The sequence below is a fragment of the Ruditapes philippinarum genome, unplaced genomic scaffold, assembly GCF_026571515.1.
Source record: "Ruditapes philippinarum isolate M1 unplaced genomic scaffold, ASM2657151v2 ctg5096_1_1_1_1, whole genome shotgun sequence".
Classification (NCBI taxonomy): domain Eukaryota; kingdom Metazoa; phylum Mollusca; class Bivalvia; order Venerida; family Veneridae; genus Ruditapes; species Ruditapes philippinarum.
In genome coordinates this window covers 159,218-183,247 of record NW_026854104.1, presented here as the reverse complement: position 1 = coordinate 183,247, position 24,030 = coordinate 159,218, and the positions used below count along the sequence as shown (strand labels likewise).

The following is a 24,030-nucleotide window of genomic DNA, read 5'->3' as shown; positions in this document are numbered from 1 at the left end:
CTAAACACATACATTCTCTTCCCTTTAAACTAATCCATATGATTATGATATGTCATCTTTTTACCCAGCAATCATTATACTTTGATATTCTCTGCTGCTTGACATTGCACAAGATATAAATAAACTGTTTCATGATCTAGGAGTGTTTTAAGGCTGTTTTAACCTTTAAACTGTATCAACACTATCATTTTTGTTTCCATTTTTCCTAGTTATATTTTTGTTTCATTTATTTCTCCTGTATATTTCTTCAATTAAATTTCTTGCACAGATTCAAACATAATATTTGCTCTTCAGTTGACTCATTAAGCAGTCAGCTAACAGGTCAGAACTGCAGCCAACAACACCTATGTGCGTCTTCATTTAGAATGTTGTTTTCTAGTGTTTGGCACTAATGGAAACAAAAACAGAAAACAAAGAAATATAACGTTCTAAAGAGTTAAAGAGTCTTAAGGTCAATACTCAATAGCCCTGTATGTTTTGACAGGCTGAAGATAGATAAAGCAGCAGTCTTCAGATGACCCAAACAAATTAAATGAAACATGTTTTCATAAACTATATTGTTTTAGTTTTTTTTTTAAATAATTTTTAACATGCCAGACAGTAGAACTAGTAACCTAAGTAATGTCGTTAACATGCTATTTATACATTAACAGCGTAGGTTGCAATTAAATTCATTTTCTACAAAAACAGAGACCAAATGCTGCCTCATTCTTATTAGAAACATGAACATTTCCCATCTTGAAACAACTACAAATCTGACTCCATTTTTTCCAGGGGATTATTTTATGTGTCTGTACATACAAGTCAAAGCAAGTTTCTGTTTCAAAATATTCTATGAGAAACGGGCAGTATTATTCCTATAGGCACTGAAATTTAATTAAATGGTGAAATACCACACATGAATTATATGACTTAAAAATCTTTGACCAGTATATTGCACCGTGTTATATGAGTGAATTGTTTGATTTTTCTCACAATAAACATTATTTACTTTCAATGCTGAAAACTATACCATATACTTATTATTTAAAGAATATTTTTTCTTATTTCAGTGAACGTACATGTATACTGTTTTGAACAAATTACCTATTTCTATCAAACGATGATTGAAACTACTATCTTTCAGAAACATATGTAAAGAAACATTTTCTGATTATCACAATTTCAAACATGATTTATTTTGTTATTGTGAAATACATGTTTACATTTTCCGTTTTTTTTTTTTTTTTTTTTTTGTTTTTTTGTTTTTTTTTGTGTAAACATGAATCTACAGTATCCTTCTCCAAATAAAGATTTTATTATTATTATTATTATCAGTATTGTGATTTTTATCTCTTTTTGCATAAGTGTTTATGATAATTCTTCTGTAGCATACATAAAATGTTTTTCCAACTGACAACGGTTATTAGCGCCACGTACACATCATAAAAATGTACTATTTTAGGTAATAACACTTTCGTTGTAAGTATGGTCCTTTCGGGTAATAGAAGCGGTGCTAACTGTAAAAGATACCCTTGCAGTTTGCCCTTAAAGCAAAAGCGAAACTAACATCTACTTTACAGCTTTTTTAGATAAAATGGCATCAGAGAAGACAAAACAGACCTTTCCAGACTTATCAGAGAATGAAAAGAAGTTGATTGATGCAATCAATAGAGGTATGATAAGTTTTATTTTTAATTTTCAGGTTGCTTCAAAATAATTTAGATCTACATGTATGTTGTATCACTCAGTGTAGTCCAATAGATTAGACGTTACAGGCTTGTTATAGTTTTATGTACTGGTACTGGTACTTAAGTACTACATCCTTAGTACTGATGCAGCTCTGCCCACAGCCTGACAGGGGGTAAACAATTAATCTTTTAATTGATCAAAATTATTGCCAATAATTGTTTGTTGGAAGGAGCACATAGATATACCAATCAGAGGATTAGTGTCACCATTGCAATGCTGGAAGGGGATAATCGTTCTTTATTATCATTCTAGAATAGTTTATAATAACTTGACAATAAGATTATAATATGAAATTAGGCAAAGCCTATGAACAGGGAAGTCGGTAAAAAATCCTTTCATTTTTTCCGTTTTAAAGGTGTCATTCGGTATTATATATACCGGCTTCCGTTTTCACTCGGAACACTCGACGATTACTGTATTATTAATCCGAAAAGTTGAGATTTGTTCCGTTATCGGAATACACCTCCTTTTATCATTGAGTTACATTGTAAATGGCGGCGCCTAACTAGAACTGACACTGAAAATTTCATTGATAGGTATAGAATTCTATATATTTTTTAATTGTTTTTTTATTTGATTTTCTTTTAAATATACACGTGTAGTCTATAGTTGGGCAAGCCAAAGCGGGCCCGGACTTTGACTTCCCGGTATAAAAATGTCAAATTTATGGCTACAAAGTACACTAACTTAGATTTATTTTACCCGGACATAAATCATCTCTGGGATACCTCCAGGACAGACACCTTATTTCTGGGACTTTCCCGGACATCCGGGACGTTATGGCATGTATGGTGTCAGACCTTGAGGGGGTTACAAAAAATTTCTGATCTCGCGACCCTATGCTGGATAAAGTAAAGTTAAGTAAGATAACTCACGGCACATAGATCTAATGCATGTGATTTATATATACCAGGGCTTCCATTAAGTTTCAAAATTTGAAAGTCAGAGACTGCAAAATCTCTGATTTTGGAAGTCATGTTATATAGGTAAAGAAGAAAAAGTATTAAATTTTGGAAGTCACAAGCCAAATCAAGGAGTAAATGACCCCAAACTTCCATTAAGGGAAGCCCTGATAAACAATAAATGTTCTTCATGTTATGTATTAAAAATTATGTTAACTGGAAAAAGTTATTAAAATAAACATATCAAAGATTTATTTGATGTTGAATTATTAAAAATAATTAAACATATAAAAGCTTTATTTGTTGTTGAAGTATTTAACTTTATAAAAAAAATGGATGAGGGATGAATTGTCTTACTGATTTTTGGGGTGAAGTGTCTTGAGGGGTTAAGTGTCTTCAATGTTTGAGGGGTGAAGTATCTTGTTTGCATGCATGTAATGCCTCAGAAACAATTATTTTGTTTCTTCCTTAGAAAGGGCGCACATGATATTTAAATGATGGTTTAAGATCATGTTTGATGTTTGTTACCTGAAGAAAATAGGGTGCAATGTTAAATATTTTGTCATAAAAGTAACAAAAACGAACAAAATGTATACTTTGCCAACAGACTTTGCAAGAGGTGTGAATGGGAGACTTTCAAAGATGGTGACTATGCTAATCTGTATTTTGCAGACAGAATTTAGATTGAATTTTTCAGAAAAATTACATAAAGAACAAAATATCAATTTCAAATGATAGGTGAAAATAGGAAAATCTGTTTTGCAGACAGGATGTTGATTGAATTTTGCAAATAGGTTACATAAAGAACAAAATATTAAATGATAGGGGAAAATAAGGAAAATCTGTATTTTGCAGACAGAATTTAGATTGAGTTTTTCAGGCAAGTTACATAAAGAACAAAATATCAATTTCAAATGATAGGTGAAAATAGGAAAATCTGTTTTGCAGACAGAATGTTGATTGAATTTTGCAAACAGGTTACATAAAGAACAAAATATGAAATGATAGGGGAAAATAAGGAAAATCTGTATTTTGCAGACAGAATATAGATTGAATTTTTCAGACAAGTTACACAAAGAGCAAAAAATCAAGTGAAAGGTGAAAATAGAAAAAAAATCTGTTTAGCAGACAGAATGTTGTTTTAATTTTTCAGAAAAGTTACATAAAGAACAAAATATGAAATGATAGAGGAAAATAAGGAAATTCTGTATTTTGCAGACAGAATTTAGTTTGAGTTTTTCAGACAAGTTACACAAAGAGCAAAATATCAATTTCAAATGATAGGTGAAAATAGGAAAATCTGTTTTGCAGACAAAATGTTGTTTTAATTTTGCAGACAGGTTAAATAAAGAGCAAAATATGAAATATGGCAACCAGTACTAAGCAATGAATGTAATGTTTCTTGCTATATTAAAGGAAACAATGGCTCGCTCCTTACAGCATTTGAACTTTATTTTCATAAAACATGCTTCTGATGTTCTATTCTGATAATGTTAATTTAATTTAGTGGTATGTAGTGTAAAATGTAAAAAATAGTATTGAAATTAGTTTTTGAAGTGTTAACAGTCACAGTGGCACTGTCTTATATATTTTTTCATGCCTACTATTTGACCAAAAAAATTGTTTTGTTAGAGTCACTCTACCCTACATGATAAAAATCTGCCCGACCCTACCATTTTTTTTAGATCTGTCAGACAAAAAAAATTGTTGTCAAATAGGAGTTTTGGTCACTATCTCTGTCCCAGTAATGTCAAGCCTGTTGCGGAGAAGTTGCTACATCAATCACACAATCAGTGTTACTGATATCCATATCTTTTTTACTTACAGGTGCTTTAGCAGAGGTTAAGGTATTATTGCAGGAGAAAGATGTGAAGGTTGATTGTCTTGATGAGGTAAGTTAAGTGTAAACAAAATTGTCACGGGGTGAGAAAAATGTTCAGTCTGACCGGGACTCGAACCCGGGACCCTCGGAATAATGTACCACAGCTTTACTGACTGAGCTGTAAAGCCACTTAGACACTATCTCTGTGGGATTAAATCAGCAATGAATCTAGGCCTTTTTCTGGCTATTTCATTGGTCAGACTATTATGATAAATATGGATATTGTTTTTTCTCATTTAAAGAAAATGAATCCTAAAATTAATGAAAAAGAATCCCCTAAAAACAGTTGCTGAGAAAAGAGTTACATTTTTTTGTTATTTACTGCAAAGGGAAACCCTGAAGAATATTTCCTTTTGCTGAGCACGATGTATAGTATCAATTAGCTACAGTTAGGTCAAGGCGTCACAACCAATATTTGTCAATAGAGGTGTTTACAAAAATTATACACTTTTTTCTGTCATTTCTTTTTTTCAAGATGCAGTAATTAGATGCAGTAATTTTGCAACACATGCCTCAGAAACAAATAAATTTTTACTTCTTTAGAAAGGGCAAACATTAATTTTATAATGGTGAAATACATGTAATGGCTTTTGTGAATGTTAGATAAGAAAGTAGAGATAAATTTGAAATAATTTGTCATAGAAGTAGTAAAATGTAAACAAAGTAGTATTTTGACTTCCATAGAAAATACTTATTTATTGTAAGTGTACTGATTGCCAAAATGCAACAGATAAAAAAGATGTTGAAGGTAATTAACCAATTAGTAACTTTTTGGATATTATAAAACTAAAGTACAACAAAATTAATGAGCTTTTGAGAAATAAACATAAAAGCATTTCTGAGGCATAATTGGCCTTTAAGAAAACCTAAAGGCCACTTTAAGGAAATTTAACTGTATATTTATATCTAAGTAAAGCAAACTTTATTATTATTCAGCCTGAGACTTAAGGGTTCAAAGGTTCTTTCTGTTTACCGACTTTATTATTATGTTTATGTAAATGTATATACATGTATATTTTCTCAATTGTTATTTGTTTAGGCAAACTGGAAGTTATATAAAACCAAAACAACCATAAACTTGCCCACTGCAATTTTTTTGCATCTTTATTTGATATTTGAAGATAGATTATGTATTTTGTTGATTTCTCTTATCTTATTTGCATTTATGTAGGATTTTATGACAACTTCACTGTAAATAAACCAATAAAAGTTACAAGTGTATACATGTTTAATTTTGTAGTAGTATCATAAGAATTCAGAAAATGGTGGTGACCTGATGTAATAAAGTGAAAATACAGCATTTATTTATAGCACACTTTAATGGTGTTAATACTATCTTATCATCATCACAACAAAGACTCATTATCATAAAACTTTACTGCACCTTTAGCTTTTATTGATTTACAATAAAGGGAGAGAACCAGTGTTTCACAATTATTGATTTCCAATACAGTAGTTACTTCCCTTGTACAGAACTGCTACAGTTTGGTCAATACACCTGGTTCTTGTTGTTATCACCTTCTTCCTAACATGTGAATGACAGGTGCATTTATCAGTTGTCATCTTCACAAGTCATTAAATCTAATATCTGTATCTGATGCCGTAATATAGAACATATCAGAGATCAATAAAATTGTAAAATATCAGATATAGAAAGTGGAAAATTTCTAAGCTTTAAAACCATTTGAGCTGTGTCTAAAAATAAAATCTAAATGCTTTGAAAGCAGCTTCTTGAATTGTTCAGAATAAATAGAAATTGACTGATTTAATATAATTTGAAAATAGGTAAAAAGAATAAAAGTTAATAGTCAAGGCTAACAAGGCATTAATTCACATTTCCCTACAGACTTTGTGTAATGGTAATGGGGCAGCTCTACTTCAAAATTTCTTATTGTTCATTATGAGATATCTGTCCCATGCAGTTAAAGTCTGTCTGACTGTCATACAATAAACATAAGCCAGTGATTTGTTGGTTTTATTTAAAACGGTCCCAAGTTTTTCAGTACGTTCCCTTGCCTTTGCAGATTGGTTAAGGTACCAGAGCAAAACATGATGATCTGATTTTAATGAGATTGAGTAAAAACCCTAGCGAAAAGTAAAACTAAAATATTATGATATATTAGGCTAAAGCAAAAGAAGCTGATTATTTGCTTGATAGTATGGTACATTCACTTACCATTAAAGTGACATTATTCCCATCCAAGTGTGTATAGTGGGTGAAAAGGTGAAAGCCAAAATAATTTCACATTTTGCCATAATTCTTTTCTCTTTTATTACTTACTTGGCATGAACGATAAATAACTCATGCGGCTGAAGAAAATTTCTGACAATATTGATCAGAATTTACCTGTAACTTTCAACTTATAAAAGTCTTTCATATTTATGGCAGATTATTATTTTATTGTAACATTTTACCAAACATTTCAGTCTGGGATGACCCCTCTACAGCATGCAGCATTCAGGGGAAAATGTGACATTGCAGATCAGTTGATAAGTGTAGGGGCCAATGTTAACTCAGATCAACATGAGAATGGTTATACTGCCCTTATGTTTGCAGCATTATCAGGTTAGTTTTTAATAGAATGTTTTAATACTCAGTATTTTGTTTTCCAATAAAAGGGAGCTTACTCTTGATGTGATTTTCTTTTTATTTAGACACTACTGTATAGTTTAGTCCCTTTACATGATTATTGGCGTAAAGTTTATAAACTTTTGTTTGAATTTAAGGTAGTTTTACTGCAATGCTTTCCCGGCAAAAAAATTTCTAACATCGGCCAATGTCGATATAAATCTGTCATTTCCTGATCATTATTTTTTTTCACATACTTTGGTATTCAATAATTTTTAGCGGCATATAACCAGAATTTAGTACATAGCAATAAAGGATGAGTGATTGTAAATAATCTAATGCCCAAGATTTAGAAGACAAGATAACCTTCTGGAAATAACCGATTTGCTACGATACTGGCCAATGTAAGATTTTTTTTGGCTGGAAAGCATTACAGTAAGACTATCTAAAAAAGGAATATGTTTACCAAGTTATTTTTGAATCACATGATATTTCAGGGAATCCGGATGTGACAAGGTTAATGTTACAACATGGAGCAAGGAAAGATCGTACTAACACAGTGGGGAGAAATGCAGCACAGATGGCCGCTTTTGTTGGTAAGATTTTCTCCAAAGTTTCTCAAATTTTGAATAAAGTTTAACAATCTTCATGAACATGCTCCACAGCAGCCATGTTCCTTGCCATAAAATGGGGGTGCACAGTCTTACCCTTGTCTGTATGTGTGTTTGTTTGTTTCATTTACGCCTTTTTCCAACAGTATTTCAGTCATATAGGCAGGTAGTTTCCTAACCATCTTTCCTGGAGAGTTACACCAGTACAAGACTACCTTCCTCCGCTCTAAACTACCAAAGCATCTCCCGGGGATTGAACCCACGCCAGAGAGGTAACTGGATTAGAAGTCATCGACTCTAACCCCTCCACCACGGAGGCGGTGTCTGTATGTGTGTTGAAAATAATATTCTTAATGTCCGAGCCATAAATTTTGCATGCATGATGGGATTTCCCAATAAAATGGTCCTTATAATCACCATATTGCTTGCAAGATCTTGGTCCCAAGCTCAAACGTCAAGGTCACAGCAGGGTATTGAACTAAGTATATTTTTTAATGATGTACCAGTGGAAATACACTCTCACATAAGGAAAATGAACTGAAAATAAGAATTACAAAAAAAAATGACCAGAAAGGTATAATGAACTTCAAGATATTTCTTTGTGTATTTTTTTCATCTTTGATTATTTAAAGAAAGGATCAAAGTGTAATATTATTAAGCTTCATATATTTGTTTAAATGTTTATCTCCGTTTACAGGTCAGCATCAGTGTGTAGCAGTGATAAACAACTATTATGACAAACATGACCTTGAATATTACACAGTGCCTAGAGGTAAAGTCATGTTGAAATACTTTAAAGATGTAATGTTGAAATGCTCTGTTGAAAAACTGTAAAAACATATCAAAATATTACAAATATTCTTTGACTGTAATATTTTACTAGTTTATAGAATGAAAAAGAATATATTTTATTTCGTATCATTGGCTTTACAGGCATATAATCACATAATAACGATATTGTTACTGTACAAGATGTACACAACTTAAAACATATAATATTTAAAAAGCAAATTTTAAGATCTTAAACAGTACCAAAAAAAAGGAGTAAAAGAGTGCATAGTACAAATGGTATGGTATTTATTTATTATAAACTGTCAATGTTACATAATAAAATGATAAAATAATGAGAAATACTGTACTAAAACACAAGAACTGTACCTGTGTTGAGATTTTAAAGATTTTCTAAAAATTTAACTTTCATTTTATGATTTGAGATGAAATAGTGTTTTTGTTAATTTGGATATCATAATAAATAAAACTTCATAGGTTTGCTCTGGTTTTTTTTTATCTAATGTTTTTTCTGTGTGTTGTTTTTAGGTCAAGAAAAAGAACCCAAACTACCACCAATGGTGCTACCAGCTTTGCTAAAATTACTCAATATGTCCAACATGCATCCTGTTAAGGTAAATGTTACCTCTGTGACTGTATATTAACATTTCTCCATTAAAGCAGATGTGGTTTTTTTGTTGTTGTTTTTTTATGCCCCTAATGGGCAGCATATTAAAATTGCAGCATCTGTTTGTCTCTGCATCCCCACTTACACAATATTTCTGTCCAGACTTTTATTCGTTCTCCTGTTATGTGAAGTCTTTGCAGAGAAAATTTTGAAATTGTGATTTATATAGATATTGCTATTTAACAGGTCTCACTACATCTAAAAGATAATTCAGAACTCATGGACGAGAGTTATAAAGTATGTAAAGTATTAGACATGATCTGTGAGAAGGCAATGAAATCTAAGGACACTGATGATGTCATGGCAATGAAAGCCCATTACTTCGCAACCATCATACGTAAAGCTAAAGATGACACTAGTCTTGATGAATGGATTAAAAAGTAAGTATACACGCAATTCTAGCGATGTCAATGATATCATCAATAGATTGTTGCGTTATTTGTTACAAATTTTGACAATTTTTTCTTTGATCATTTGTTAAAATGAAAGGTATAATATCGAAACTGTAGTAATTTATCTCCCACTGCAAACTTTTTTTTAATGATATAATACAAACTTATATGTATCTGATTTTTAGAAGTTGATAAAGCCTTCGCATACTGTTGTATCCAGTTGCATATGCTAAAGAACTACCTTATCTTTTTATATCCATCAAAATAAAGTTTGAAGCTCAGAAAAAAAATATAATTTTTATATTTGTAAAGTCTTATAAATTCCTTGAATGCTTTTTCATATATATACTATAAAGAAACAAATATGTTAGAGTTTACAGGAAAATACTACATCATGTATTATAATTATTTCAAGAGTGTATAAATCATTGTGTCAGTCGAGAATATTAAGAGAGCAGCAGTTAACTCCCCTGATTAGAACAGTAGCAATAGCATTACGTATATACCATGGGACCAGATTGTAGAATCTTTATTGAATTAGTTCTTTCAGACCAAAAATGGTTGCTCAAGTGTGAACTAAAAAAAAAAATTAATAAAAAATTTATCAGGATTGCAAAATCTTCTTCCATCTGTTCTTTCAAGTACCCCCGTCATATGAGTGATCCAACTTATAGACGAGTAAATACGGTAATTTGATTTTCATTATTATGCCCCCATTTCGAGGAAAAGGGGGTATACTGCTTTGCACTGCTTTGCACTTGTCGGTCCGTCGGTCTGTCGGTCCGTAGACCAAATGGTTTCCGAGTGATAACTAAAGAACCCTTAGGCCTAGGAACTTCAAACTTGGTATGGTGATTGGTCATGACCAGTAGATGACCCCTATTGATTTTGGGGTCAAGGGAGATTTTGGGGTTAAGGGGTCAAAGGTCAAGGTCACATTGACCTTGTAGGTAAAAACGGTTTCCAATCAATAACGAAAGAACCCTTAGGCCTAGGGACTTCAAACTTGGTAATGGTGATTGGTCATGATCAGTAGATGACCCCTATTGATTTTGGGGTCAAGGGGTCAAAGGTCAAGGTCACATTGACCTTGTTAGCAAAAACAGTTTCCAATCAATAACTAAAGAACTTTAAGGCCTAGGAACTTCAAACTTGGTATGGTGATTGGTCATGATCAGTAGATGATCCCTATTGATTTTGGGGTCAAGGGGTCAAAGGTCAAGGTCACATTGACCTCTTAGGTAAAAACGGTTTCTGATCAATAACAAAAGAACCCTTAGGCCTAGGAACTTCAAACTTCGTATGGTAATTGGTTATGACCAGCAAATGACCCCTATTGATTTTGGGGTCAAGGGGTCAAAGGTCAAGGTCACATTGACCTTGTAGGTAAAAACGGTTTCCGATCAATAACTTATGAACTTTAAGGCCTAGGAACTTCAAACTTAGTATGGTGATTGGTCATGATCTGTAGATGACCCCTATTGATTTTGGGGTCAAGGGGTCAAAGGTCAAGGTCACATTGACCTCTTGGGTAAAAACGGTTTCTGGTCAATAACAAAAGAACCCTTAGGCCTAGGAACTTCAAACTTGGTATGGTGATTGGTTATGACCAGCAGATGACCCCTATTGATATTGGGGTTAAGGGGTCAAAGGGCAAGGTCACATTGACCTTGTAGGTAAAAATGCTTTCCAATCAATAACTTAAGAACCCTCAGGCCTAGGAACTTCAAACTTGGTATGGTGATTGGTCATGACCAGCAGATGACCTATTGATTTTGGGGTCAAAGGTCAAGGTCACATTGACCTTGTAGGTAAAAACGGTTTCCGATCAATTAAGTAAAAATGCTTAGGCCTAGGAACTTCAAACTTTGTATGATGATTGGTTGTGACCAGCAGATGACCTATTGATTTTGGGGTCAAAGGTCAAGGTCACATTGACCTTGTAGGTAAAAACGGTTTCTGATCAATTAACTAAAAATGCTTAGGCCTAGGAACTTCAAACTTTGTATGATGATTGGTCGTGACCAGCAGATGACCCCTTTTGAGTTTTGGGTCAAGGGGTCAAAGGTCAAGGTCACATTGACCTTGTAAGTGAAAACTGTTTCTGATCAATAACTTAAGAACACTTAGGCCTAGGAACTTCAAACTTGGTATGGTGATTTGTCATGACCAGCCGATTACCCCTATTGATTTTGGGATCAAGGGGTCAAAGGTCAAGATCACATTACATTGTAAGTACAAACGGTTTCTGATCAATAACTAATGAATGCTTCGGCCTAGGAACTTCAAACTTGGCATGGTGATTGGTCATGACCAGCAGATGACCCCTATTGATTTTGGGGTCAAAGGTCAAAGTCACATTGACCTTGTATGTTAAAACGGTTTCCGATCAATAACTAAAGAAGCCTTAGGCCTAGGAACTTCAAACTTGGTATGGTGATTGGTCATGACCAGCAGATGACCTATTGATTTTGGGGTCAAGGGGTCAAAGGTCAAGGTCACATTGACCTTGTAGGTAAAAACGGTTTCAGATCAATTAACTAAAAACACTTAGGCCTAGGAACTTCAAACTTTGTATGATGATTGGTCATGACCAGCAGATGACCCCTATTGAGTTTTGGGTCAAGGGGTCAAAGGTTAAGGTCATGACCAGTAGATTCTTGATAACCCTTATTAATTGTTTGATCACTGGGTCAGAAGTCATGCATAATAACCTTATCACATGACTAATTGGCTGCTGATAGGGGGCATACATGTTTTACAAACATATCTTGTTTATCCTGTTTTTTCAAATATTGATATTTCCTAAGATTCTATTTTTTTGTTGAACAGGTTATTAAGAGGGAGACCTGGGGATGGTCATCCAGTATTGCAAGATCAACTTATACGGCAAGCACTTAAAGAATTCCCATTTGCGGAATCTCAACTCTTACAGAATATGGTCAGACAGTTGTCAGCTACAAAAATTGTAATTACCTTTATATCTCTCAAGAAAACTAAATTTATTGTGAACTAAATATATAGAGGATATTAAATGAGTGTTAAGTTCAATATTGAATTTATTGAACAAGTTGAACCACATTATGATATAGAAAACTTCCTTTATTATAGAAAAAGAAGAAATTATTGTATCAAGTGACAGCATCCGTGTAGATATTTATATAAATGTCATAAGCAATGTTAAAAACACAATGTTTTTTTCCTTTATATAACTACTACCCTAAAACGGTACTGTTCCCAATAGAAAATAGACATTAAAATTCCCAATTTCCAATGTTTAAATTCTCAAAATGGCTGTTCAAAATTCCCACAAGGCCAAGTGCTTTCTCTGAAATCATTTAAATCCAACAAATTCATATAAATCACCACTCAATAGTTCTACCTGGACTGCTGTTTTTATTAATGATGACTAATCTTTTTTGTAGATGAAAAAATGCATAAAAAATTCCCTATTTAAGTAAAAATAACGCATCTTTTTCCCAATAGGTCTGGTGCCGGCACCATTCCCAAAGTAGAGAAAAAATCGCTGAAACATATAGTTTATATTGTCAATATTTAACATCTTTGTCATCAACATTTCAGGGTGAACATCCCACTTCATTAAACATATTGAATCAAGGTGTAAATGGACAAAAGTTTGGCTTTGATGAGGTGGAGGAATGTAGTACATGTGGCGAACCCAATGCTATAAAGAAATGTTCAGCTTGTAAAATGGTATGTTTTAAAGGCCCATTATGCCTCAGACTTGCTTTTAATTTTGTTTCTCATTGTAGGTTATTTTAAATGTAGCTTCTCCAGATTCTTTTATGTGAGAAAGCTATCCAGCTAGCTGACAGAATGGGGTGGTTCGACTCAGGTGCCTGTTTGAGTCTGAATAATGCACAAAGGGGCACCTGAGGTCTTCATAAGTAAAGCTGGAAAGTCACCATTTGACCTTTACTGTGTTGGTGCAGAAATTTAGTATATATTACAATTTTGTACAGGTTTTATTTGTGTATTTTTCACTCCAAGTTATGCTATATTTCTCATTTTATGATGTACATGTATTTTGTATTTTTCACTTAATATATTAAGTATATTTTTCACTTTAGGCTCATTATTGTACTCCAGTCTGTCAGAAAATGCATTGGTTCACACACAAGAAAATCTGCAAACAGTTGTTCGGTTAGTATACTTTAAGTAACTCTGATATTATATGTAACTCTTGACTTCCACCTAACAAGGTATCAAGTTTATTTCCAACTCTTGCAATCCAATATGTCTGAAGACAAAATGATATATTGAGCTATTTTTATTGTCATAGCTTTTTCTTGATATTGTAATGCATAAATCCCTGACCTGTCTAATTCTAATTATCAGATAAATGGATACAATAAGAATTTCACCAGAACATATTTCTGAACAAAATAGCACATGTCAATTTTTGTGGTTAAATCTATTGTTATTCAAATAAAAGGTCAGAGTAGGGATCTATCAATTGTAAAACCCATCAAAGAAAAAACAATCAAACCTGCCTGTAGCAGCAAATCAAGAGAAATTGAGTCAGTGATCTTTGTATTTAAGAGTTGTTATGATGCATATTTTGTCTATGATTGATAGGACAGGAAACTAAAAGTTTGGTCTCATGTGACAGGTCTTACATGTATGGTCTTATAAGACAGGTCTTAAATGTATGGTCTTACATGTATAATCTTATATGACAGGTCTTAAATGTTTGGTCTTATATGACAGGTCTTAAATGTATGGTCTTATATGACAGGTCTTAAATGTATGGTCTTATATGACAGGTCTTAAATGTATGGTCTTATATGACAGGTCTTAAATGTATGGTCTTATATGACAGGTCTTAAATGTATGGTCTTATATTACAGGTCTTAAATGTTTGGTCTTATATGACAGGTCTTAAATGTTTGGTCTTATATGACAGGTCTTAAATGTATGGTCTTATATGACAGGTCTTAAATGTATGGACTTATATGACAGGTCTTAAATGTATGGTCTTATATGACAGGTCTTAAATGTATGGTCTTATATAACACAGGCCTTAAATGTTTGGTCTTATTTGACAGGTCTTAAATGTATGGTCTTATATAACACAGGCCTTAAATGTTTAGTTTTACATGGAGATTGTCTGTCACACAGGTTTGTCTGTAGAGTCACTACAAACAAAGGTAGGGGGGTTCGTGGCCTAGTTGTTAAAGTCGTTGACTTCAAACCACTTGCCCCTCACCGCTGTGGGTTTGAATCCCAACAGGGACTTTGGATTTTTTCATATGAGGAAGCTATTCAGCTAGCTTACGGAATGTTGGTGGTTCTACTTAGGTGCCTGTTCTTGCCTGAAATAATGCACGGAGGGGCACCTGAGGTCCTCCACCACCAGAAAAGGTGGAACCTCGCCGAATGACTTATACTGTGTCGGTGTGACGTAAAACCAAAACAAACAAACAAAGGTTGAATGATTTATGAAATGTTTGTTATTTATTGTAATTTTAGAGGAATACAAAAGGATTGAAAAAGCTAAAGAAGAGCAGAAAAAAATGGAGGAAAATAAAGAACAAGCAAATGGTGATAGTAAGACAGGTAAATACTGCTGAAGTGTTTCATCTTGTTAAAGGAACTCCACTACAGTCCAAAAGTCTAAAAACATAAAATTTGAATTTCTTAAATAGATCAAATAATAAATGATCTGATAATTTAAAAATATACTCAGAAATAAATTTAAAAATTGTAATTTTGTGCTATTTTGAGCCTGATTTGAGATAAAAACGTTTTAAATAATTATTCGGGAAAAATTACGTGTGTGGATAACCTGTAAGTTTGTACACAAATAATTGGTCTATATCTACATAATTGGTCTATACCTACATAATTGGTCTATACCTACATCATATGGAACATTTATCCCAAAAAATTATTTAACTCCACTGAGGTATAAAAGCCTATAAAATCTGTATTTCATCCATAGATCTGTTGTGGTACTTAAAACAGAAATATATGAGAAGTTTATTAAGAAATATACTCAGAAATAAATTGAAATTCATATTTTTGTGCTATTCTTAGCCTGATTTGATTGAAAAGTGTTGCACCTCTTTTCAATTTTGGGTCATTTGTCACAACTAGAATACTTACTCGAGAAAAAAAGTTATTGAACAATCTGAATTTTGCACACAAGTTACTGTTATAGACCTACATTAAGTGGAACATTAATCTTGAAAAAATATTTTCAGTCACGTCATGTCCAAAAAACCTCTGTGGAGTGCCTTTAATGCTAAAATTGTACACTGTAAGCTTGTTGGGAAAAATGCTAAACTCTTACACAAACATATGCTTTAACACACTAGCATTCCAGTGAAAAAAATTTAAATTCTAATTTTATCATCATATCAAAATATAATTTACTTGCACAGAGAGGATAGTACAGCGTAATACAAATAACATTGACCCAATCTATTTATGTATGAAATTATTTAAATTTTGGTATAAATTGTGTATTTAATTATTTTTCAAACATTTTTTTTTTCTTCAGAGGAGGGTCAAGGAGGGGCCAAACCAAAAACAGAAGCCAAGGTGAATAATCAATAGCAAATGTGTTTTTTAAATTTTATGCATATCATAGCAATATTGGTGACTGGATAGTTTTTCTTTGTGATGAAATATGTATCATGACCTATTCTGTCATATCCTGTGTTCATTTAAAATCTGGCAAGCTTTTTTAAAACAGGGATCAACAAAATGATCTTTTTCTCCTGAAAGCTTATAGAATTAGTATGAGATTTGAAAAGTGATTGTAAAGGGAATAAAAAAGTGTAACTTACAGACTGATTACTGCATACATGTAAATCTTTCAAACTACTGATAATTGTGGTTACCAAAAGAGGGGGGATCTTGTCAGGGAAAAACCTGTTTCTGGCTATTTAGCAGCTGTTTTATCGATGCCTAATTACGCAAAATGTTAAAGAAAAAACAATAGCTGTTTCAAAATATAAAATAACTGTTTCCTAGCTACTTAAAGAAATAAATATGAATCAATTACCAAATTATTTTGTTTTGGTTTTTCTCATCCAAAATGGCCAAATTAATTTTTGCTTTGCAACTGATGTACTGGCATGCAAACAGTTCCCGTATAGAAGCAGTACCCTGTTTTTGTTTGAACGCTTGATTTTTTCTTGCATTCTTCAAAAATTGATATCAAATCAAGCAAATGCAAAAACTAGTCAGAATGTAAGTGTCATTTCAGCAGTATATATAAAAAGTTTTTATTTTAAATCACTTTCACCTGTGGGTTGTCAAAACGTGACCTTGCTGATTTATTCCTTGGGCACATGCGCAAAAATACTTACATATGAGGCCTGTCAAAGGGTTTTCCAGTAAAACCACCTGTGTACAGATACATGGACACTGTTTAATTATCAGAATTTTTACCTATAATACTATATTTAATAATTTTATGACTTTAATGAGTAAAATATCATGCATACAAGCATGCCATTGCCTGTGATTGTGTTGGGGTACCAGTACCGGGTAATAGATACCAGCGTTTAGTCGATGTTCTTTATCCTGAATTACATCTACCTACCTCTGGGAAAATGGTCTCTTCAACAATTATAAATACTAAATTATGTCTGATTTAACAACATTGTATTATTATACTGGGTTATATTTTATGTACGGGAACTACTTCTCTTGATACAAAATAATGGATAATTTCAGTACCCCGTATGAGGCCTCATAACTTAGGCTTATTCTATGTTAAGAACATAATGAAATTTCCGTGATTTGTGTGACGAGCCAAATATTGATGTGTAACATTCAATTTTTTGGTGTCAGAGTCAGCGTAATAAAAATTATTTTTTAAGTAACTATAATTTTTGTACGAGAACTGCTCACATGTCAGTAGCTACAATCCAATTTTTTAGCCTGACTTTTTCAAGCTATTGCTACAGTCACGGTGTCTGATCCATTGTTGTGGGTTCGAATCCCGACAGGGACTTTGGATTCTTTCATGTGAGGAAGCTATCCAGCTAGCTTAAGATCCATTGTTGTTGCCGTACACAATCTTAATATTGGTAATAATATTTCTGTGATTGCTATCAGCTGACACAATCTTCAATCTTGTTGGAAAATTTTTATCCAAATTCTTTAAGGAAACAATACTGTTTCTTCTGTTACATCATTTTGGCTTTTTCTGCTTGGTATCCATGCTTATGTTGATGTTTTTATTGTGTCTGCTGTCACTTTTGGCACATTTGATGTCACAGTGCACACAAGAAGTGTCTTTGTGTAAATTTTTGTTGTACAATTGCACAACATTGTAGCAAACTATGACCCATTATAAAAGACAATGATTCAAAATTAATAATATAAATGAGCCACGTCACGACAAACCAACATAATGGGGTTTGCAACCAGCATGGATCCAGACCAGCCTGCGCATTTGCGCAGTCTTGCGCATTTGCGCAGTCTGATCAGGATCCATGCTGTTCACTAACAGTTTCTCTACTTGTAATAGGGTTTGTAAGCGAACAGCATGGATCCTGATCAGACTGCTGGATGCTCAGGCTGGTCTGGATCCATGCTAGTCGCAAACGCACTATGTTGGTTTTGTCATGACGCGGCTACTATCCTTTTAAACTTCTATGGTAAAAGAAGAGTTCAGGTTCCCTTCTGTGCATTACTTCAGGCAAAAGCATCCTGGCTTCGGGTAGACAAAGAAAAAAGCAGTGTAACTTCAATCTAATGTAATCAATCATCTTGGCTGAAGTGCATAGACTACAACACATTTTTAAAATGGTGTGCAGGTGCCCGCTTTTGCCAGAAGTAATACACAGAAGGGCAGCTGAACTCTTCTTTTACCATTGAAGTTTAAAAGAATATATAAACAACTTTGAATTGAAGTCTTTGCATATGATGAATACAATATTTTAATCAGATGTCAGAAAGCTACAAACCTCTTCTTCATCAAACTTGGTCCACTTGATAACGGCTTTTATATCCATCAGATGTAGAATATTGTCAACAACTGCCATTGTAGGCAAAAACTTATCTTTACTTGTTTACAGAAGATCTAAGAGTTAGAGCATCATGACTGAATATATCACCATTTGCTTTAGGCTTTAGCTTTTTCTTCTCATGTGATGTGAAGTACTGTGAGTTCACTTAATTTTGTTGGCATGAAATTTTGTGGTCTTGTCAAAGGCCATTGTCGTTATTTTTGCAAATAATGTTCATTGGATCTTAAATTCATAGATTAATCACAAAAAAACAACAACTTAAAAAGGAAATAAATCCCCATGAAAAATAATGATATGGTTATAATAGCCCACATAAATGAAATAAGGTGATGTTAAAACGAAAAAAAAAGTGGTGTAAAAATGAAGTAAGATGGTGTCAATTAGTTCTAATAAGTAATCAAGCATCCTAGCTTCAGGTAGAAATAGGAAAAAGGAGTCTAACTTCATCATGGCTCATATGAAGACCAAAAAAGGAAAGTATCTTTCTTCTAATAAGGAATCAATCATGACTTGTCTCAAATAAAGACTAAGGAAAGTTACTTCCTTCTAATAAGGAATCAATTATGACAAGTCTCAAATGAAGACTAATGGAAGGGAAGTAACTTCCTTCTAATAAGGAATCAATCAGGACTTGTCTCAAATGAAGACAAAGGGAAGTAACTTCCTTCTAATAAGGAATCAATCAGGACTTGTCTCAAATAAAGACTAAGGGAAGTAACTTCCTTCTAATAAGGAATCAATCATGACTTGTCTCAAATAAAGACTAAGGAAATTAACTCCCTTCTAATAGGGAATCAATCATCATGGCTCAAATGAAGACAAAGGGAAGTAACTTCCTTCTAATGAGGAAACAATCATCTTGTCTCTAATGAAGATACAGTAAGGGAAGTATCTTCATTCTAATAAGGAATCAATCCGGACTTGTCTCAAATGAAGACAAAGGGAAGTAACTTCCTTCTAATAAGGAATTAATCATCCTTACTCCAGGGAAAAATAATGTAAGGGTGTATAACTTGGTCAACATAATTAAGACATTCAATTAACATAACTGTTTTTCCTTTACCTATTAATGTTTAATATATGTAATAAGATGTTGTTTTTAACCCTCACCCAATTACTTTAGGTGGCTTATGGCCAATCCTTTGACCTTATCTTTAACATTATTGATTCTTTTAGGTTTGTCATATAGGGTATATATTGCCAGAGAAAGCATCAAATACTCTTCTACTTGTATGCTCTAGCCTATTAGGTTTCATGACAGCAATTTTAGATAACCTACTTAATTGGTGGTTAAACTTTGAGGTTTTATGGCACCAATTTCATTTGACCTACTAATATGGTGGTTAAACTATTAGGTATTTTGACACCATTTTCAGATAACTTACAGAATGTTAGGCTCTGTGGATTCTTGACACATACAGAATGTTAGGCTCTGTGGATTCTTGACACCATTTTAGGTATACCTACATGGTAGTTAGTATATTAGGTTCCTTGGTGTCCTTTTCATGTGATCTACTTAATTGTTGGTTTATCAATTAGGTATCTTGACAAAATTTCAGATAACCTACTTACATGGTGGTTTAACTAAGAGGCTTTTTGACACCATTTTGGTTTACCTTCTTAATGGATGTAAATCTCTGAGGATATTTGAAACCATTTTCATGTACCCTACTTATATTGTGGTTAAAAGCTATGAAGTTTCTTTTCACTTATTTGACAGTGTTTTTCTTTTTTTGACTATAAATATTAGTTTAACATACATATATATTCAAGCTGTTAAACAACTTCTTGCTCTTGGAAGGTCAGTAGTTCTTGTCAGGTGTCAGAAGTTTTCTATGATAGAAGGGGTATTCCTCTTATGGTATTGCTTGCAATTCTCCATATAACCTCAACAATATATAGCTTCATGCTGAAACGCAAGGTCATTTTAAGTCCCAGCTTTATGATATTAATGAGTTGGTGTTAATTTTGTATTATAGGATGGTACAGAAAAAGACACTGATTTTCTGAAAGAATATCCAGATGCTGCCAGGTTGTTAGGTCTGTATTCTTTTCATTTATTTGCAAAGAAAATCAATTTACCAAATTCATTTAAATTACAGTTGAAACACAGGAAATTGAAATCTTAATAAATCTTAATACCACTTAAAACAAGCAACAACATTAAACCACTTTAAACAGCAACATGCTATTTAAAACAACAACATACCACTTAAACCAACAATATCAATATACCATTTAATACAACAATTTGCTATGTTAAACAATATACCATTAAAAACAACAATATACCACTGAAATAATGTACCACTATACAGAGAAAAAAAATGAAAAAAAAGGTCATATTTTTAAAAAAGATATAAGACTTAAAATAATATACCGCTTGAAACCATGAACCACTTGTAACAGTTTGTCCCTGATGATGTTGTGAACCTACACAGCTAGAAATCCTTAGATTACCAATCCAACGTGTTAACCACTCGGCCATGCAGTCAAAATTTTGGAATGACTAAGAACGGTATGAGATCAATTTTTGTTTGTATTTTAGAAGCGGCATCAGGAGAAGATGTAGCTAATCCAGATATCGACAGCTTTCTAAAAGACCCAGAAATCCTTAAAATTTTCAAGGTAATGTTAAACTCCTGATACATTGTATATTTAAAAGTTTCAAGAAAACGATAATGATTGTGACAGCGGACTTTCAAACTCAACTTGTATTGACATATTTTTATGGACTTCCATTCCCTATTTTGAGCACCAAAAAATATATATCCAAGATGTTTGAGTAGTAAAACTTCAACAAATATTCTGAAGAAATAAAGATAGACAACTCTTGCTAAGATAATTACTGTTCTACTCCCAAAAGTTGTCTCCTTGAATTCCTAGGAGCCAGTACACACACTGTATTCCTTACAATACAGAATATATAGAGTGTATTTTGATGGGTTCAATATTAAGTTTATGGAACAAATTGAAAAAAAATCACATTATGTAAGCCTTTTCAAAGTAATATTGTTTATTGAGAAATGAGTTCATATAAATATTTTAGTATTAAATCTACACTAATACATGTATTGCATACCTGGAGTAAGAACTGTTTAAAGAGAATTTTCATGTACAACCCTATGTAATAGAGTAATGCTAACATTAAGGGCATCTTTACCCTATGTTTGTATAACACAGATGAGGTCAAAGTATATGCGCTGTTTTAATGTAGTCACAAAAGCAGCACAGGTGTGTGATAAAATGTATTAAACGATCCTATGACATGCTTATTTTAGGATTTCCATCTTTATAGGACAATGACATGCTTATTTTAGGACTTCCATCTTTATAGGACAATGACATGCTTATTTTAGGACTTCCATCTTTATAGGACAATGACATGCTTATTTTAGGACTTCCATCTTTATAGAACAATGACATGCTTATTTTAGGACTTCCATCTTTATAGGACAATCACATGCTTATTTTAGGACTTCCATCTTTATAGGACAATGACATGCTTATTTTAGGACTTCCATCTTTATAGGACAATCACATGCTTATTTTTAGGACTTCCATCTTTATGGGACAATGACATGCTTATTTTAGGACTTCCATCTTTATAGGACAATGACATGCTTATTTTAGGACTTCCATCTTTATAGGACAATGACATGCTTATTTTAGGACTTCCATCTTTATAGAACAATGACATGCTTATTTTAGGACTTCCATCTTTATGGGACAATGACATGCTTATTTTAGGACTTCCATCTTTATGGGACAATGACATGCTTATTTTAGGACTTCCATCTTTATAGGACAATGACATGCTTATTTTAGGACTTCCATCTTTATAGGACAATGACATGCTTATTTTAGGACTTCCATCTTTATGGGACAATGACATGCTTATTTTAGGACTTCCATCTTTATAGGACAATGACATGCTTATTTTAGGACTTCCATCTTTATAGGACAATGACATGCTTATTTTAGGACTTCCATCTTTATAGAACAATGACATGCTTATTTTAGGACTTCCATCTTTATGGACAATGACATGCTTATTTTTAGGACTTCCATCTTTATGGGACAATGACATGCTTATTTTAGGACTTCCATCTTTATAGGACAATGACATGCTTATTTTAGGACTTCCATCTTTATAGGACAATGACATGCTTATTTTAGGACTTCCATCTTTATAGGACAATGACATGCTTATTTTAGGACTTCCATCTTTATAGGACAATGACATGCTTATTTTAGGACTTCCATCTTTATAGAACAATGACATGCTTATTTTAGGACTTCCATCTTTATAGGACAATGACATGTTTATTTTAGGACTTCCATCTTTATGGGACAATGACATGCTTATTTTAGGACTTCCATCTTTATAGGACAATGACATGCTTATTTTAGGACTTCCATCTTTATAGAACAATGACATGTTTATTTTAGGACTTCCATCTTTATGGGACAATGACATGCTTATTTTAGGACTTCCATCTTTATAGGACAATGACATGCTTATTTTATGATTTCCATCTTTATAGGACAAAGATGTAATTAAAGCATTCCAAGAAGTGAACGATGATCCAGCAAACATAGAAAAGTACCAGAACAATGAAAAAATACAAAAAATAATCGAGTGTATACCTCAGAAATTGAGTGAATATAAGGTCGCAGCGGCAAAGGAAGGTGTCGCCGGGGCGGGGGTTTCATAATGATCGGAAACATTTGTAACCCTTAACCTGCTGAATTTCTTAAATGGACTTGTCCAGCTATTATTTTAGGAACAGTTCATTATATATTTTGGGGATATCAAGATAAAAAAATGCAAGTTTGTCTGCCAACAGTATAAAGCAGAGTCAGACTCCATATGGATGGCATGGTGGCAGAAGATAATATAATTCCCGCAGGTTAAGGGTTCAAGGACAGTCATGCTGTAATTGTTTAAAGTTTTGTATTGTTTAAGTTGGTACATTTAAGCAGTTGTTTTTAATATACGTTTTTTATATATAAAGTTTTCAATGAAATTGTGATACAAAGAAAACATGTAAAAAGGTTAGTAAGTTTTAATAGTTTACTTTTAATTATAGAAGTTTATTCTAATTTGTGACGTGAACATACTCCTAAATGTAAATGCCTCTTATCATATCCATTTGAAATTTGACTATTTATACATTTTTTTGCAAAAATTATTTAATAAAATTTTCATTTACATTATAGAAAATGCTCTGAAAAATTTAAAAGATGTAAGACAATGAAATGTTTTGTTAAGTATCTTGTAGATTTTGTTATATTACTTAGAAAATACATTGTATATATAGACTATATGTTGATTTGATTTTATATTTAGAATTTATTAAAGGCTCCGACTAAAAAGTGGCAGCATACAGTGATAGGGTTGGTCGGAGTCGGAGCTGCAGTCACACTTTGTATAAGTTTTTGCGTGCAAGTTTTTATCTCCAAAATTACTGAA

General features: G+C 32.8%; 1 protein-coding gene across 1 annotated transcript; it reads left to right on the top strand.

The window, feature by feature from the left end:
* The first annotated feature begins 1,484 nt into the window (after window positions 1-1,484).
* On the top strand, window positions 1,485-23,727 carry LOC132738965 (ankyrin repeat and MYND domain-containing protein 2-like). The gene is made up of 15 exons (XM_060726595.1): window positions 1,485-1,655; window positions 4,461-4,525; window positions 6,943-7,081; window positions 7,582-7,680; window positions 8,393-8,467; window positions 9,013-9,098; window positions 9,338-9,531; window positions 12,376-12,511; window positions 13,126-13,257; window positions 13,635-13,707; window positions 15,037-15,123; window positions 16,070-16,110; window positions 20,534-20,594; window positions 21,103-21,182; window positions 23,102-23,727. Exons 1-15 carry the CDS (start codon window positions 1,577-1,579, stop codon window positions 23,270-23,272), a joined length of 1,518 nt encoding a protein of 505 aa, XP_060582578.1. The 5' UTR covers window positions 1,485-1,576; the 3' UTR covers window positions 23,273-23,727.
* The last annotated feature ends 303 nt before the right edge of the window (window positions 23,728-24,030 follow it).